The sequence below is a fragment of the Miniopterus natalensis genome, chromosome 14, assembly GCF_054644295.1.
Source record: "Miniopterus natalensis isolate mMinNat1 chromosome 14, mMinNat1.hap1, whole genome shotgun sequence".
Taxonomy (NCBI): Eukaryota; Metazoa; Chordata; class Mammalia; order Chiroptera; family Miniopteridae; genus Miniopterus; species Miniopterus natalensis.
In genome coordinates this window covers 35,098,843-35,115,585 of record NC_142094.1, presented here as the reverse complement: position 1 = coordinate 35,115,585, position 16,743 = coordinate 35,098,843, and the positions used below count along the sequence as shown (strand labels likewise).

General features: G+C 38.3%; 1 protein-coding gene across 2 annotated transcripts in view; it reads left to right on the top strand.

Moving 5' to 3' along the window:
- RNLS (renalase, FAD dependent amine oxidase) overlaps positions 1-16,743 on the top strand; it is a 212,366-nt gene that overhangs the window by 176,223 nt on the left and 19,400 nt on the right. For both annotated transcript variants that reach the window (XM_087824429.1, XM_087824428.1), the window contains one exon: positions 10,375-10,550. In XM_087824429.1, coding sequence (XP_087680555.1) covers positions 10,375-10,550 — 176 coding nt within the window. The remainder of the gene's footprint in view (positions 1-10,374; positions 10,551-16,743) is intronic.

Sequence of the window (16,743 nt, the reverse complement as noted above, 5' to 3'; positions counted from 1 at the left end):
GCCCAACCAAACCCTTGTTCCCACTCTCTTGATCCAATCTCAAAGCCTCTAGTATCCAGCATTCATAGGTATTGCAGAAATAGGCAAAGTGTTGTTTATTGCTCAAGTATCTTGCATTACTGCTACATGTTATTTACTTTCTCAGCTGGCTGGAGAATTCAGAAAGAACATACTTTTCTGTGAACAATTTTCCATTGTTTCCATTATTTTCCAAATAATCTTACTGGAAGATTATTTCCTGAATTTGTATACATTTACTTATACTGGAGCTATGGGGAAACATCTTCTGAAACTGGAAGTATGAACTTTAGGGGGATTCTCATTTTATTTTCAATTCATCGTGTGGGGTTTTACACACTTGTTTACATTTAACTAAATGTCTATCGGAATGGTAAGCTTATACAGAATTGTTTAGAGGATGTCTCTATGTCTTGTTAAACATAAGAAATCCAAACATATGTAGCCTAGGATAACAAGGATTACAAACATACATGTGTGTCAGCTTTAAAACTTCCTTTCCTGGCCTTTATTTAAAATGGCAAATGCATACATCCACAGCTATGTTAGTAACCGCAGGCCTAGAATAAGCAAGTCAAAGACCAAAAGAATAAGAGAAGCTAATAGATATGTTCGTGTTTCTTAAAGCTGGTATTTCCAACTCAATGATTGGAAACATTTCTTAGATTCACATACAGAACCACAGCTGTAATTGTTCATTTGTTGAGCATTCAAAGCTGTCAGGTTCTAAATGCGCTGTTGTTCTGTCCGGTAGAGCTGGCCCCGTCCCGTTTACTCAGTAAACAGGACGTGTGCTCTACTTACCCTGCCCTCGGTGCAGACAGACCACATGGAGCCCTCTGGGAGGAGGGTCTGGGGGAGGGGGCAGAGAGAAATGGAGCTGATATGTTTGAGTGTATGCAAAAAGTTATCAATATGTAGATGATAGAGATGTTGGAGCATTTTGGAAAAAATATGTTAGTGTTAGAGGTACATTAGAATCAAATAAATGAAAAGATGGGGTCATTATCAACTCTGGGAAAAATGAAAGGTTGAACAAGACAGAGGGTATGGTTGCAAAGGACTCTTTGGTCCCTCAGAAGCGTTACTATAGATTATTATCATGCAAACACTGGTTAATGACTTTACCGAGAATTGTTGAGCTGTTGGGTGGGTGGGTGGCGGGTGAGGAGAAGGGTGACGCTGTGGAAGAGCTGAGTGCTCATCCACCTTAAAGGAGGTCAGTAGCTGTTGCTTCATTCCTTCATCTTTTCATCCACGGATTCAACAGATACTGATTACTTACCATGTGCCAGGCCCTGAAGTAGATGTTAGAAATGTAAAACAAGTACATTCAAGTAGCTTTCAGTCCAGAGGGAAGACAGACAAGGAAACTGACAATTAAAATACAATGTGAAAAATACTGATTCCAGGATGCATTTTCTCCCAGAACACACTGTTTTCTGGGATTTAGATTTCCCGTCAAGGAAATGGAAGGTAAGAGCGATGGCACAATAAAACCTCAGGAACTAATCCTCTGAAATGGAGTGAGTCAGCCTTGATAGGTAGGTTTGCCAAATACCACTTGATGAGCACTTACTGTGCGCCAAAGTCTAAACTTCTCACTTTACATGCATTTAATCTGCACAGTAATCCTGAGGTTGGCACTATGGTTACCAGAAGGACAACAAAAAGGCAGATTACTGGAAAAGAACATACAAACTGGGTTTGTATGGGAAAATACCTCACTCATATGTAACTAGCTGAAAACTAAGAATAAGATACATTTAACTAGCAGATTCGCAGAAGTTACCCAGCGTTGGTAAGAGTATGGGAGAAACAAGAGCTCCTGTATGCTATTGGGGTGAGTGGAATTTTGGAACACCATTTAGCTATATCTGAAGGAATTTTGCAATCCTTTTATTTATTTTTCACTTTATACCCTTTCACAGTGTTGGTGTAACCTTTTAAAAAAATAACTTTGTAATTTAAATAAAAGTAGTTTTAAAATACCAAAAATAATTTCATACCATCTTTCCTTTAAAGAATCACACTGTATTACATAGTCACACTAGGAACTCTGACAAGTCCTAGATCATTTTGTTTAAAACAAACATTTAAAAAATATATTTGCCCGAAGAATTTTATTGTTGTTTTGCCTAATAACTTAATATGGCACGGGTCATCCTGTGGGCAACACTGACCAAGGAATTGCAGAAATATTATCAGTGGCCTAAAGTTATACAGCCAGGGAGTGGGGAGACAGAATTTCTGATTCGACATCCAAAGCTCAACTGATGTCCCTCCAAAACTGGCTGTGCAATCAGGATGGAGAAAGGGATCTGATTCATTCATACTAAATAAAGCATATCTTGGTTTTTGGTGTTCTTTTGGGGCAAACTGTTTTTATTTTTATTTTTCTTTATTTTATTTCTTTTTTTCCTATCACCGTTTATCCCCCCTATACCCTGTTCCACCTCCAAGTATATCTTATTTCTTAAAGGGAAAATTGCACCGCAGGTTTTCCTGTCACTCTTAGATGGTATATCAGTTTCCTGGGAAGAGTTAGGTACTACCTTCAACAGGAAGAGAAAAAAAGACACTTTTGCACTTGAGTTATATTTCCTGTCTTTTAAAAGAGCACCATTTTAGCCCTATCATTTCCTCCTTTTTAATAGATATTTTACTTTTAAAAGGGAAAGCAGGGACTTGTCAGGGAGTTTGGGTATCTAGTTGCTGAGAAGAATGCAATTTCTTCATTCATTTCTCTTTCTGGATCTTTTATAGGCCAATTACCATCTCCTGTCAGTTCTCTGGATACTGTTATCTCATGTCTCCCAAATGAGAGTGTCCATTCAAACCTCTTCAATAATTTTCGTTGGCTATTTAAAGCAATTGCTGTTGTCAATGAAAACAGTCCCCTACCTCCAGGGAAATAAGAAGGAAGAAAATAAAACAACTATTTCTCCTCAAATATGACAGGAGAAAAATGAAATAAGTAAAGGGGAAAAGTATGAGTAAAACCATTTTTCTCTGTGCCTGGCCCATGCTGTCATTTCAGAAGTTTATACTTCCAGAACCTTACTCTTCAGTTAAAACCTTAAAACTGTGTTGAATGAATATAAATACTTACTACAAAAGTCACTGCTGCAGATAAAGTTGGAAGTAATGACACTGCCCATGACATGAGTAGGGCTCTTGTAGATGAATGTTGGCCTCTGTAACCTATTCATAAGAAATAGGTCTGAGATTATTAAAAAGCAAATAAAACCTGCAGGTGGTCCCTCTGAATAGTGAGGCCTGGTTCCTGATTCTGGGCCAGCAGCAGACATACAGAACAGCAGACACGCTGCCAGCGATGTGGAATGCCAAGTGGCAGAGTGCTACGTGCTTGTTTGGGTTGGCCCTGCAAAGGGGAGAGAGACATCAGAAGCACATACCTTTCTTTCCACCTCAGTCTCCTTTCCCCCTTCGCCACTCTTCTTCCTTCCCTTGCACCTCCTCTTCTTTCGTAGAGGATGAGTTACATTTTTTTGTTGGAGATACCGATGTGATTGGCCTACTCTCTCTTGCCTTTGCTGCTGGGCCCTGGAGCCATATAAAAGAGCTAAATTGTAATAAGAGCTTTCATGGCTAGAGGGCAAGGATAGTTGAGCCAGTTCCACATGGAGTAGGGAGAGGGAAACTTACCACCAATTTCTACTGCCAAGGAGAGGGAGGAAGGAGAGCTGACCGTATCCACCCCCAAACTGTGGCTGTCAACTCCTTGTCCGGTTCCTCTCTTCAAAGGAATTTGTTTCCTAAACTTCATTTGCACCCACTGTCAGTGCCATACCGGTTAGCAAATAATGGCTCTCTAATTGTTTTTGCCTGTATATCAACCATCCCACTAAATGTAAGCCTCAGTCAAGTTTCTTATGGTACCAAACACTGCACTAAACCCCCGCGTGCTCATTTGAATGAATCTGCATTTAAAGAAGCATTTCACCCATTCCTTGATGCTCTTGCCCTGCAGCTATAGTGTTAGCCACTCTTTCTTTTTCTCTAGTCCCCTACTACCTTGTCAGAGATGAAACCTAGAGCTGGTCTTTTGAAAGACCCAACTTCTAGCCTACTTCATAACCCAATTTCTGTCCCTTGATAGATACTGCACAAATTAAAGTTTATCAGGTAGAAAAGTTCTCTGAGGTATTTGCATGTGAATAAGAGTGTCCAGGGAGTTTGAACTTGTTGTGTGACCTAAGGATGTACATTTCTCATATGGTTACAGAAGTAAGAAATCAGAAATGGAGCAATCAATTTGGTCAGAAGACGGAGGGGAATATCTAAGTTAATTTTTTCTATATATCCAATTTTGTAGGACAACGTAAAAAATTGATTTCCTCCATTACTTTAAGTTTGTTTTCCTATATTGAAAACTTAATATATTTTAGGATTTTTTTCCAGAGGTATCTATCTTGATTCATTGACTGTTATTGTCAACCAATACCAGGCTGCTTTAATAATCATTGAAATACATGTCAAAGCAAGTCTTGTCTTACTGACATTTAAATATTGTCTTTGCCTTTAATTTTCCTTTAGAATCATTTATTCTAATTCCAAAAAACTCTTGAAGAATTAATATTTTTTTTCTTACCAGTTATTGCTAGTATATAGGAAAATCAATTTAATATCAAAAATTTTTAACTAATTTGATGGATTTTTTTCTGATTCACTGTTGTTTTCAATCATATGATTTTCCTTCTTCCTGGTAATTATAAACTGTTTATATGTTTTATCTTAATGCATTGACCACAGCAATACTAAACACCATTGGTATTGTGAAGCATTCTTGGTTTATGCTGATTTTACTGTGAAAACCTGTATTATTTAACTGTAAAGTATGATATAAACCATCAGCTTAAGAAAGATTATCTGACTTTGAGAAAGTCACCTTTTTTCATATTGTATCTTTATTTTCCATGAATTGATATTAAATATTAATAGATGCCTTTTAAATATATATTGATATTACCTTGTGTTTCTTAATTGTACCTGTTAATATGAAAAACCGTACCTATTATTTAAGAGAAGAATGATCTGTAGTTTGGTGTGTTGATATGTGTAATGTGACGTGTGTATCGGCAGTCAACATTATATTAGCTTGACAATTTTACACAACTCACAAGTGCAGCAACCAGGTCCTGAAAACTTTTAAAAAATTTTATTGGCTTTTTTTCCTATTTATTTTATGTATTTTGGTTAATACTGATGTCTTTTATGTTGCATTAATTTTAAAAACTTTTCCAAGAAAAATTACCCTGTTTCTCTAAGATTTAAAAGTTTATTAGCATAGACATGTACGTTTTTATGACTCTGTATGTGACACATCCTACCTGGCAGAGGAAGAAAATGGGGATGCTGGCCTGTCTTTGGGTGGAGTGGAAAAAACAAAAAGAAATAAAATGTATCCCCTGAGATGCCAAACCACATATTCACCCACAGGCAGATCTGGTGCCAGAATTTATTCTGCCAGTATATTCTAAAAACCTAGTTAAAGTAGTCATGGGCAGTATTGCCCCAAGGCATCTGGCAGAAATGAAAGTAAATCTCCAAAGGAACACGCTTTAAACTATCAAAGAATTTCTCAGATAAAGTTCCTAGGAACTTAGGCTCACAGTAGGAACATGGGCTCACAATAGAGAAAAAAATCACAAAACACACAAGGCAGCATACCAACATGAGCAGCAGCCACCCAAAAACAGAAAGCAGAATCAAACTCATGAAGACTGCAGACTTTGGAACAACCAAACACACAATATAATATATTGATGACGTTTAAAGACATAAAAGAGAGTACTGACAGTATGACTAGGGAAAAAGAGAGTATCAAAATTGATCTTGCAGATTTGAAAAGTAGAACTTTTATAAATGGAGAATAAAAGAATTAAATTTGAAATTCAAAGGACAAATTAAACATCAGAATATTTACACAGATGTAGGGAGAGTGGTGAGCTGAAAGATAAAGCAGAAGAAATTACACAGAATCTAGCGGAGAGAGACAGAAATGGAAAATATTAAAAAGAGATCAAGATATATGACTACAGAATGAGAATACCTGTCATTTCTCTAATTAGAGCTCCATGAAGACAGAATAGAGAGAATGGGGAGAACTAATGGCTGAACAATTTCCAAAATTAATGACAAAATGAGTCTTCAGATTCAGAAAACCCAATGAAGTCAAAGAAGGTAAACAAGAAGAAACTCAAACATCAAGATATCGAAGTAAAACTGCAGAACACCAAAGGCAAAGAGAAAACAATAGAAATATCCAGATATAAAAGAAAAGTTACCTGCAAAAGACCTGCAATCGAATTGAGTTAACTTCTCAACAGCGTCACTAAAAGCTAGCCTGCAATGAAATAATTTCTTTAAAGTGCTGAGAGAGAGTATTTTCAGTGTATTCTTACATACCAAGGATCTGTCTTTCAAAAATAAGGATTAAAAAAGACATTTTTAGAAAAACAAAACTGAGAGAGTTGACCTTCAGCAGAACCCCATTAAAGAACTTCAAAAGAAGTACTTTGGGAAAAGGAAAATGACCCTGGAGCGAAGATGTGAAATCTATAAAGGAAGCTTTGGATAAATATAAACACACAAAAAACTAAAGAAGCAAATCCTGAACAACAAAAGCATATAAAATCCAAGTTAAAATAATTTAAGTTTCTTATGTAGGACAAGAATAAAGATAGTAACCTTTGACTTTAATATGCACAATTAAATTTATGGGTAATCCCTAAAAACAGAGTTAACTGTATAACTTCCAAACTAGTAAAAGGGGAAGAATGAAATAAGGGGTAAAAGTAGTTTAATAAAAAAGAAGGCAACATTTTAAAAACAAGCAAAGAAATTTTGAAAAAGTGGAACAAAGAGGAAGCAGAAAATAAACTTTAAGGTTAAAGCATTTTTAAGTGAAAGATATTCATAACCAAAGGACAAATATTGTATGATTCCACTTACATAAGGTATCTAGAATAGTCAAATTCATGGAGACAGAAATAGAATGGTGGTTGGCAGGCACTAAGGAGGAGGGGAGAGTGAGGGGTTAGAGTTTAATGGGCACAGGGTATCAGTTTGGAAAATAAAGTTCTAGATATGGATGGTGGTGATGGTTGCCAGACAATGTGAATGTTCTTGATGCCAGAAAACTGTAAACTTAAAAATAAGTTAAAATGGCAAATTTTGTTTATGTATATTTTACCATGATTTTTTAAAAAATACAAAGACAAAAAAACTTTTGTGCCAACACCCCAGGAATAGTTTGCCACTGTTCCTGGGGTGTTGATAGAATAATCAATCTTAATACTTTGAGAGAGTCAGTGCTCTTGTCCCTTTCTAAAATACTATGAATGCCTTACGTTTGTGTAGCACTTTATATTTGAAGAAACGCTTTTATGTGTCCTAACCTATTTAATCCTCATGACAGGCTTATAAGGTAAATTGTAATACTCCCTTTTAATTCATGGAAGAAACAAAGCCAGAGAGATTAAATTGTCTAAGACCACAGAGATATTAAGAATGCAAAGGTCCAGCCAGCCGGGCATGGCTCAGCATCGACCTAGGATCCAGGGGATAGAGGTTCGATTCCCGGTCACGGCAAATGCCCAGGTGGCGGGTTTGATCTCCAGCCGGGGGCCTGCAGGAAGCAGCTGATCAATGACTCTTTCTTATCACTGACTTCTCTCCCTTTCCCTCTCCCTCTCCCTCTCCCTCTCCCTCTCCCTCTCCCTCTCCCTCTCCCTCTCCCTCTCCCTCTCCCTCTCCCTCTCCCTCTCCCTCTCCCTCTCCCTCTCCCTCTCCCTCTCCCTCTCCCTCTCTCTCCCTCTCTCTTCTTCTTCTGAAATCAATAAGGATATATTTTTTAAAAAAAGAATGCAAGGTTCCAAATACCTACTGGCTAAAGCCATTGATCTCCCAACATACAGAAATAGTTGTCAACTTACTATGAACTGTACATTTAAAATGCCAGAAGCAAAGTGCTATGCTTGTTAAACTGAATAAAGAAAAAGATAACATCGTTACCTTCTCAGTGACCAAGGAATAATGATTATGCTGAATTTACGCTCTGAATCCTATTAACATATTTGTGGCTTTTTTTTAATGCTCTATTTCCAGACCTTGGTCACGTTTAAACTCTGGTTGGCTATTTGTGTTTTTGAACTTTTACTTCTAAAAATACCCTTTAATATGGGGAATGGAGGAGCTTCCCCTTAAAACTTACTGTTTTAGGTTGCAGCTCTTCAATTTTTAATCTAAATTCTCAAAAAAATTGTGTTTGATTCCAATAAAAACAAGTAGCCAGGTTGTTCTCTCATTGTTATGCAAGGGCTGCTTCATTTTGGGTCTTAAATTTCCTTTTTTATTGGTCTCCTTGGAGTGGATGGCTAATGTTAATGAGAGAAACCTGGCGACGCACCATCACCGCCCTTAGTAATTTTATGAGCTCCCCCTAGAACAAATGGCTGGGTCAGTGCAACCTCTGGTTTTTCAGCACGCAGCTAGCATTCATTTCCCTCTGAAGCCTGCCACAGATAAGTCAACTCAGAACCCCAACTCTCTCGCTGCAGAATGCTGACCCAGCAGCTTTCGCTGTCTCTGGGAAGATTTGGTACCTCGCGGAAGAGCGGCGGCATTGACACCCCCTTGCTGTGAACAAGCCCCCCTGAATTTATTATCTGATTCCATAAATAACTCCCTGCGGCAAATTCGGTGAAAGAATTTGAGATTTTGCACCGCTTGGTCCAGCCCTCTGTGTAGTACCTGTGCAGTCTACCTGATAGGTTAAACCTTGAGCATCCAAAGAGATGGTCCCTCTGTTTCCTCTTTTAAGCAATTCCAGTCACTGTGGGGTGAAAACAGTGGCCGATCCCCTTACCATTGCATTCACCGCTCATATTCTGGAGTCCAGTCTCCCACCTCATACATGTAAAAATGTTTGGAAGCATTTACTTTATTTTAAAATGCTTATAGCATTTTGGGATGCTTCTTCCTCGTGTTTCTGCATAAAATGTATCATCCAGGACCCTCTGAGTAGAAAGCAATGGAAAAATGAAGTGCTTTTACAAAAAGTAATTCACACTTACCATTTGGGCAACACCTTAGGAACTTTCCCCTGGTTATGTATCTGATTTATTGTTTCTGTTCCTATAGTTTACATTTATGAAGCACCTACTCTGTGCCAGAAACTGGTGAGCACTTCACATGCATTATGTGTTTAATCCACACGAGAGACCTCACATTCTGATTTTACATAAAACAATACAAAACCCAAAAAACCTTGAAGTGTAAAGAAGTTAAGTGGGCACATAACAAGTGGCTTATGCTGCTCAACTCTCTGTGTAAAATTGTACAAACCTGCCTCACATAGATCATTGCCTTTAGAATCCCAAATTAAAGAATTTTCAGAATCAGGCTTGACAAGCTTTAATATTCTCTCGGCAGTAGGGAGCACCAACTTTCATATTATTATTTCATGCATTTCGGGTCTATTATTATTTCCCCTCAGCTTTCTCCTCGGCATGAGATTTAAACAAATAAGAATAGCAGCAAATTCTTGTTAACATTCCTTCCAAGTCTGTATTTTCTAAATGCCTCAGTCCCTTTGCTTTCAACTTTGAACTTTATTTGATTTTCCGATACTCTACGAAAGAGTGAAAGATACGAAGCAGACACTCATTATTTGTAATTGTGAAATATAGCCAAAAAAATTCAATGGCAAGCAAAAGTGGAAAGTAGCTCCATGTTATAAATGAGGCACACTTTTATTTTTAATGCTACTTAAAAGATAAAGGAGAATATTATAAGGTCAAGCCTGTTTTTAGAGAGAAGCTTGCTTTTTTAAAAAAGTGCTAAAGGTATTTTTTCTAGCATTTAATAATTTCAACAACACACTTTGTAATCCATTTAACAAAAAATGAATAAGTATTTTTTGAACACCTACTTTGTTCTTAGACTTTAAGGAGAGCATAGGCTCTGTATAAGAAACGGCTCCTGCCCCAAAGAGTTTATAATTTAGCAGATGAGAAAGGATGAACATAGCAATACATTTACTTATACCCAAGGCAATACGTATTAGGTGCCCTTCCTTCCCCTTCCCATTCTTTAGCAAGACCCAAACATTTATTCTTTAAAATACATCATGAAATTCTCCTCCTCTTCAGAGAAGCGTGATTTTGAATTTCAGAAATAGCCTAGTGTTATGCTTCCAAGGTTAGAATCTGGTTTCCCTCCACGTATTGTCTGGTTATTGTAATCAATTCTTAAATCTGGATTGAAGTGCTGAGATACCCTTTCCACGTTATCACTTTAAGATGTGTATCTATGTTCCTCTTGCACTAGTGTCATCAGAAATCGGGCCCTCGCTTGCCATTCACACTACTGTCCCCTTTGGAGTTACATACTTGGAACACAGCATGGAGGATGTACAGGAGTTAATCTTCCAGCAGCTGGAAAACGTCTTACCAGGTTTGCCTCAGCCGGTTGCTACCAAATGCCAGAAGTGGAAACATTCACAGGTAATCACTGAACTCAGTAGTATGAGCACAATTTCCCCAACAGGTCAGCAGACTGACTTGACTTTTTCTCACCCTTTGCGTAACGTGTAAGCGTAAACTTCTACAGCTTTTATTATCCCGTTACTGCTCAATAAGAGATGCATACAATTTTTCCCCAATCTAATGTTCAGATTTTAGCATCTCAAGACACACACCCTGAAAATCTAGGGTTTCCTATGCAAGCAAAGCAAGTTATATATCAAAATGCAGCTGTTTCCCTGGGGTTTTTCTAAATCAGTACTGTGGTTATATAGAAACCACTATAACCTCCCAAATTTTTGCAATACATCAAATTAACCTCGTAAGTGTATTTTGCTACCACAGTTTTCATTTTTATTAAGTTCCCACTTTGGTTTTGACTGCTGCCAGCAGAGCTCTTTGCGGGAGAAAGATGAATACGTGCATAGATCAGCTAGTTAGGCTGGCTTTCAGGGGTAGATAAACCTGCTGACCTCAGGACTAGTTCAAACTGAAAGCTCTTGAACACTAAGTAGATGTTGACTTTTCTGAAAGTCTGTGCGTATTTCAGTAGAAGTTTGTTGAATGTTCCTAGAAAAAGCCTTTTGATCTACAAACTCCATTGTGAAGTTATTTAGGGACAGTGGAGCAAAGGGCAGGAGGGGGAAAGACACAGCAAGTCGTCTATTTGTTCCTTAGATTTCTGAACTCATGCATGAACTGATTTATCAGCACTATTGGTTATCTAAGCTGTGAAGACTTTAGAAAGAGTGGTGTTGTGAGACATCGCAGCAGATTTTGTATATTTTAAAGGGCTTTCCAAAACGAAAGGAAATGGGAGATTGTAAATGACTTCCTAAAATTGCTGCAGGTCTATGTGTTTACCCACATCTTCTCAAGTTAAACTATACAGTGAACCTTTGGGAAAAATATTTACTTAAACATGTCATGGTCACGTTAGAAGACTACCTTTTCCTTTTAAAAGCTTTGAAAAATCTCAACAGTTAATGTCTTTAAGTGATTTTTAATTCAATTTTAGGTTGACTTGAAAAAGAAATCAGAGAAATAATCTGATATAATCTGAAGCTAGATATATTACACAGCAAGTTGCTTTGCAATTGATAAATATTCCTTTAAAGAAAGAATGATTTATTAGTTTCTTCCTGTGACTTCCTTTAAATAATTTATTAATAAACTGAAAATATGGGTTAAAATCTACTTATTTCTTAAAATTTAATGTGTTGTAGAAATAGATTGGACCTTACCACAAAAATGGTCTATTCAAAGTTATACAATATCACAAGATTTAATAAAAAATGTTTGAACACAAAGTACATCCAAACCCTAGAAATGCCTTTATTACAGTTTGGATGTTCTCTCCTGAAGTTATTGCAGTACATTTACAGCTCTGTAGTCATGAAATCTACATTGGCTGCAAAGCCTGAAAGGGAATAAGTTGTCATTCAAGCTTAGAAGTTTGCATTTTCCACTATTCATATTCTTCTCGTGGTGCCCTGAGCAGCATTCTACAGAATATAGGGTTGTCATTGATGGTAGAGATCTTACCTACATTGTGCGATGATAGATAGATAGATGACAGATGACAGATAGATAGAGATAGTCTCTCATATCACCTTAGAAAAAGAAGTAATGACAGGTTCAGAGACTTAATAGCATTTTACTGTTAGCTTTCAATTATTATTCCCAAGAGAATATTTCTTCAATGTTTTCAAAAGGTCCAACTTAACCTTTGAAATGTGACATAAATATGTGCACCCCTCTTCCCTTGCCATCCATAACACACGAGCTCCCTTTGATAACTCATAAATGTTTGTGTAGGAATATGGTCTAATATGGTGCTTAAACGGAAGGGAAGGATGGTGTAGAAACAAAGGCAAAAAAAAAAAAGAGGAACAAACTACTGATTTTGACGTTTTTCTCATTTCTGATTAGCAGTACCGTCCCCTTGCAGGGGAAATTCCACCCATATTTTTTCCAGCCTGGGTCCCACCCTGTGTTCCCTTCCTTTTCCGCCTCCCCTGTCCTGCTCCACCCAAACTGTCTTCTATTTTTTTACGCTCTGCCCCTTCCTTTCTTCTCTCTGTGACCTTCAAACCCTCATTTTATCTACATTCATTTTCCTTTTTTTTTTTTTTTGAGAACCCTGCCCTGTGTCCTGGCACCCAGTGACTGTGAAGGGTGGGAAGGAGAGAGTGGGAGAGAGCAGTGATGAGCATCCACAGTGCCGCAGGCCGGGACCTGGGCCATTCTAAGGTGTGATTTCACTTACTATCAAAAGTGGCCTTAGAGGTTGGTTCTGACCCACTACCCCACTGGGAAAAACAAAGCCTAGAAAACACGAAATAAATTCCCCAAGGTCCGTTGGCTAGTTATCACAAAACCAGTCCACCTGCCTCTTGAGTCCTTCACCCCTTTTCACTGGCCCTCTGTTTCCTCTTCGCTGACCCTGTTTCTTATTACCACAAGTTCAGTAGCTTAAAACAACATAAATTTATTAGCTTACAATTCTGGAGTTCAAGATGGGTCTCACTAAAATCAAGGTGACAGCAAGGCTGTGCTTCTTTCTGTGTCGGTTCTAGGAGAGAATCCATGTTCTTACCTTTTACAAAGCTGCCCACATTCCTTGGCTTGTGGTCCCTTCCACCACCTTCAGAGCCAGCAACAGCGGGTCAAGTCGTTTTCATATTACATCACTCTGACCTGTCCTCCTCCCTCACTTGTTCCTTAAGGACTCTTGCAATTGCATTGGGTTCACCTGGATAATCTAGGATACTCTCCCCATTATTCTTTATGAGGCAGAATCTCCTGCTCCCTTCAAAAAACCTCTGGGGAGAGCAGCAGTCCTTTAAGGCTCAAGCCATGCAAAGGAAGTGCCTGCTGTCTGCAAAAAGTAAGGGAGTGTTGTGTGGGAGAGGCAGTTTCTTGTTCCCTATGTTGCTCTCTCATTCCCAGGGCTGCCTCCAATGTCACGCACCACATTGGCAGCAGGAAGGTGAAAGATATTCCATTTGTTCATTTGGCTACTCATTTATTCAATAAGCATGTAACAAATGCCTGTGACATGGCTAGTACTCTGCCCATAGAACCCTAGAGGCTGCTGTTTGCCCAAGGCCTCTCCTAAGACATTAAATTGAATTTTTTGCCGTGGGTAAAATAACGGTGCATTCTTGTGGGTCCTGCTCCTACAGGAGGAAAGAAGCAGATGAAGAGGTGTGTCTGAAAGACTTGGGAGCTGCTCTGTGCCTCCCATTTGGGGTTTGAATGAAACATTTGAGTAGGTGGTACAAACAAACAGCAAAGCAATGGCAGATTTTCTGTGGTTCTCGGTTCCTCCCTTTTGCAGCTATTTGCCCTCCATAATTTAAATGTTTATCCAGTTAATATAGCTTGATGCCCCTGCTGTGATACATTGAATTAAGGTTTCTGTAACAAGTATGATATGTTAATCCTCTGAGCAGAAGAGTAATAACTGAAACTGCCATCCCAGGTACCTTGACAGGGGACATGTAATCAGTTTGATAACTGTAATGCTCTCACTGCTACTATTTGCTGTGCTTTCTTTTGTTTCAGGGTCTATCATGATGTTTTCTCAAACTATAGGATATGTCTCATTTGCTTGAGAGTTTAATTTTCCCTGTCAGTGGCCCTTTTCTTCACTTTATTTGCACATCTATGGATTATTTTTCAAAAATCACTAAATGTATTTTCAAATACAAAGGAGAACAGGAGGGGAATTTAGAGGGATAGGAAAGAGGAAAGGGAGGTGACAAATGAATGCATTGGTATCTTGGGCCAAAATAATAGATTTGGACTAGCACATTCAGCTTTTGCTGTAGAATTAGAAATCAGTTATCTTCTATAGTTACATTTCTTCATTTGGTCTTTTGCCCTGAGACTGTACCTTCTCTCCCTCAAATGGTAGTCCTTTCATATTTTTTAAGAAAAAGGATCATGAACTGTTTATGAATCTGATAAAAGCTATGAACATGAAAATTCTCATTATTTCAAAATATACAAGTACATATAAACACAAAATTGCATACAATTATGGAATTTATAAGCAGCCTAAAGTCCTCCCATAAATGCAGCATTCAGGACACCTGCTGTAAAAGTCATACTACTGTCACCTCAATAAATCAAGGGCTCCTCATGTCCCAGTCTTGTGTTGCGAAGAAACACAGTTCACCAAACAAAAGGAATGGAAAGTAATTCAAATTTTTACTAGTATGTTTTATAGAACTTTAAAGAACATTCAAAACCTTTCATCCCCAGCCATACTTCTTAAGTCTCTGTTCTCTTCACTGTATGTCCCACTCTGGACGCTCCATCAAATTTCTTTGCACCCTTAAGGCTTAATTCCCCACGCAGCTGACTCGACAGTCAGCCTTGGGGGGCGTCTCTTCTCCTGTCTTCTCTCACCAGCCTCCCATTCACATGCTCCACTTTTGACTTGATTCTTTTTTTTTCTCCCTTCTTAGACAAGTAAACCTTTGCCCTTTTCAATGCAAATTCCCCATTTTCGCTTCCTCAGGTCTTCACCTGAAAACCTCGGATGGCACAGAACTACCCAGGAGTTAGAACAAAGAGAAAGCAGGAAATATGCTCAGAATTTCCCGTAGAGATCTGTGTGTGGTGGGGGAGGAGAGAGGGTACAGAGGAAAGCCTGCGACCACCCACATGTTTACATCATTCCCTCATAAGATTAATTTTCAGTAATTACGTCTGATTTCAGCATTGGAAGGCCAGATGGTGATTGATAATTTCATTTTTTCTTTCTTATTCACATTCTGCTATATCTTCGTCATTCTCTTCCTGTAGGAAGGTAGAGACTGGAAAGCAGTGACTGATTGTAGGAATTTGCCAAAATTATACAGCCAAAGGACTGTCCCTTTCAAAGTAATCAGCCACCTCGTAAGCTGCCCCCTTCTTTCAGCAGGATGGGGGCATCTCTTTCAGAGCCTGACGCACAATTCTTCGGCATATTGTCAGTTGGATCAGATCATTGCAATCTGACCTTGAATGTCATGTTTTAGAAACAACCAAAGTCATTTGGACTTAAATATTTTTAATAAAATGGATGGTCAACCTTGACATTTTTTCAAATGTTTTTATAGATGCAACTAAGGAAATATAGCTGTTTGTATTTATCTGTTTTAATGTGACTGGTAAGCTGAATCTAAAAGCAGTTCAAAGCTGGTACCCCTAAAAGACATCGCCCAGTGCATCATTATGGATTTAAACACATGGTCTTCTAAGAGAAGTATCTGAAAGACAGTAATCAATTGTGTTTATGAGTTAAAGTACATTAGTTATGTTGTTTAGTAGTTTATTCCCACAATAAAATCATGCTTTTTTTTGGTCCTTCTGCCACTAGTCCTATGACTTTTCTCCCACATTTGTGTTTGTAATTCCTGGATTTTTAGTAATGTGCTGTGATTATGAACTTGGATTTTGGAGTCAGACGTGTTGGTTCAAACCTTGGCTCTCCGAATGCCTTTGAGCAAGGTAGACGGCAACTCTAAGCCTCAGGGGCCCAATCTGTAAATGGTAACAAATGAACCTACATGGTAGAGTTAGTGGTTAAAACTAATGAGAGAACACAGAAAACATTTACTACAAACACAAGAACAAAGCAAGTTTTCAATAAATATCACTAAGTAGTGGGAGCAAGAGGAGAAGGAGGAAAGGTGGCAGGTGAAGGGGCTTCCATGGCCATTTCTTAGCAGCTTAGCTCTGTGGGTCTCTTTCATTGATTTCCTCTCTTCATGCCCATATGCTGCCCCACCTTTTCTTTTTTCATACTCTCTTCTCTTTTTAGTTCCTCTCTTTTTTCTGTTTCACATATGCAGATAGTTCTGGACAGGGATGTTTCAGAAGGACTGATTCAATGCCAAAAGCTATGACATTCAGTCATACCACAGGGACTGTTGAGTAATAAAAGGACAGAGTGAGATGAAAATAGTAGATCCCTGTGGACACAAGCAACTCTTCTCACTTGGATTTTTTTTTAAGCTTATAGATTTTTTAGCTTCTTGCCATTCATTCCTAAACCAACTTGCACATTTTCCAGTGATTGGCAAATTTAGTACATTTATGCCATGAGTCAACACTTCCTGGCATGAAATTATGGCCATGAACACTCTTGCCTATGTGCCGTGCCATAAATTTACAGTAA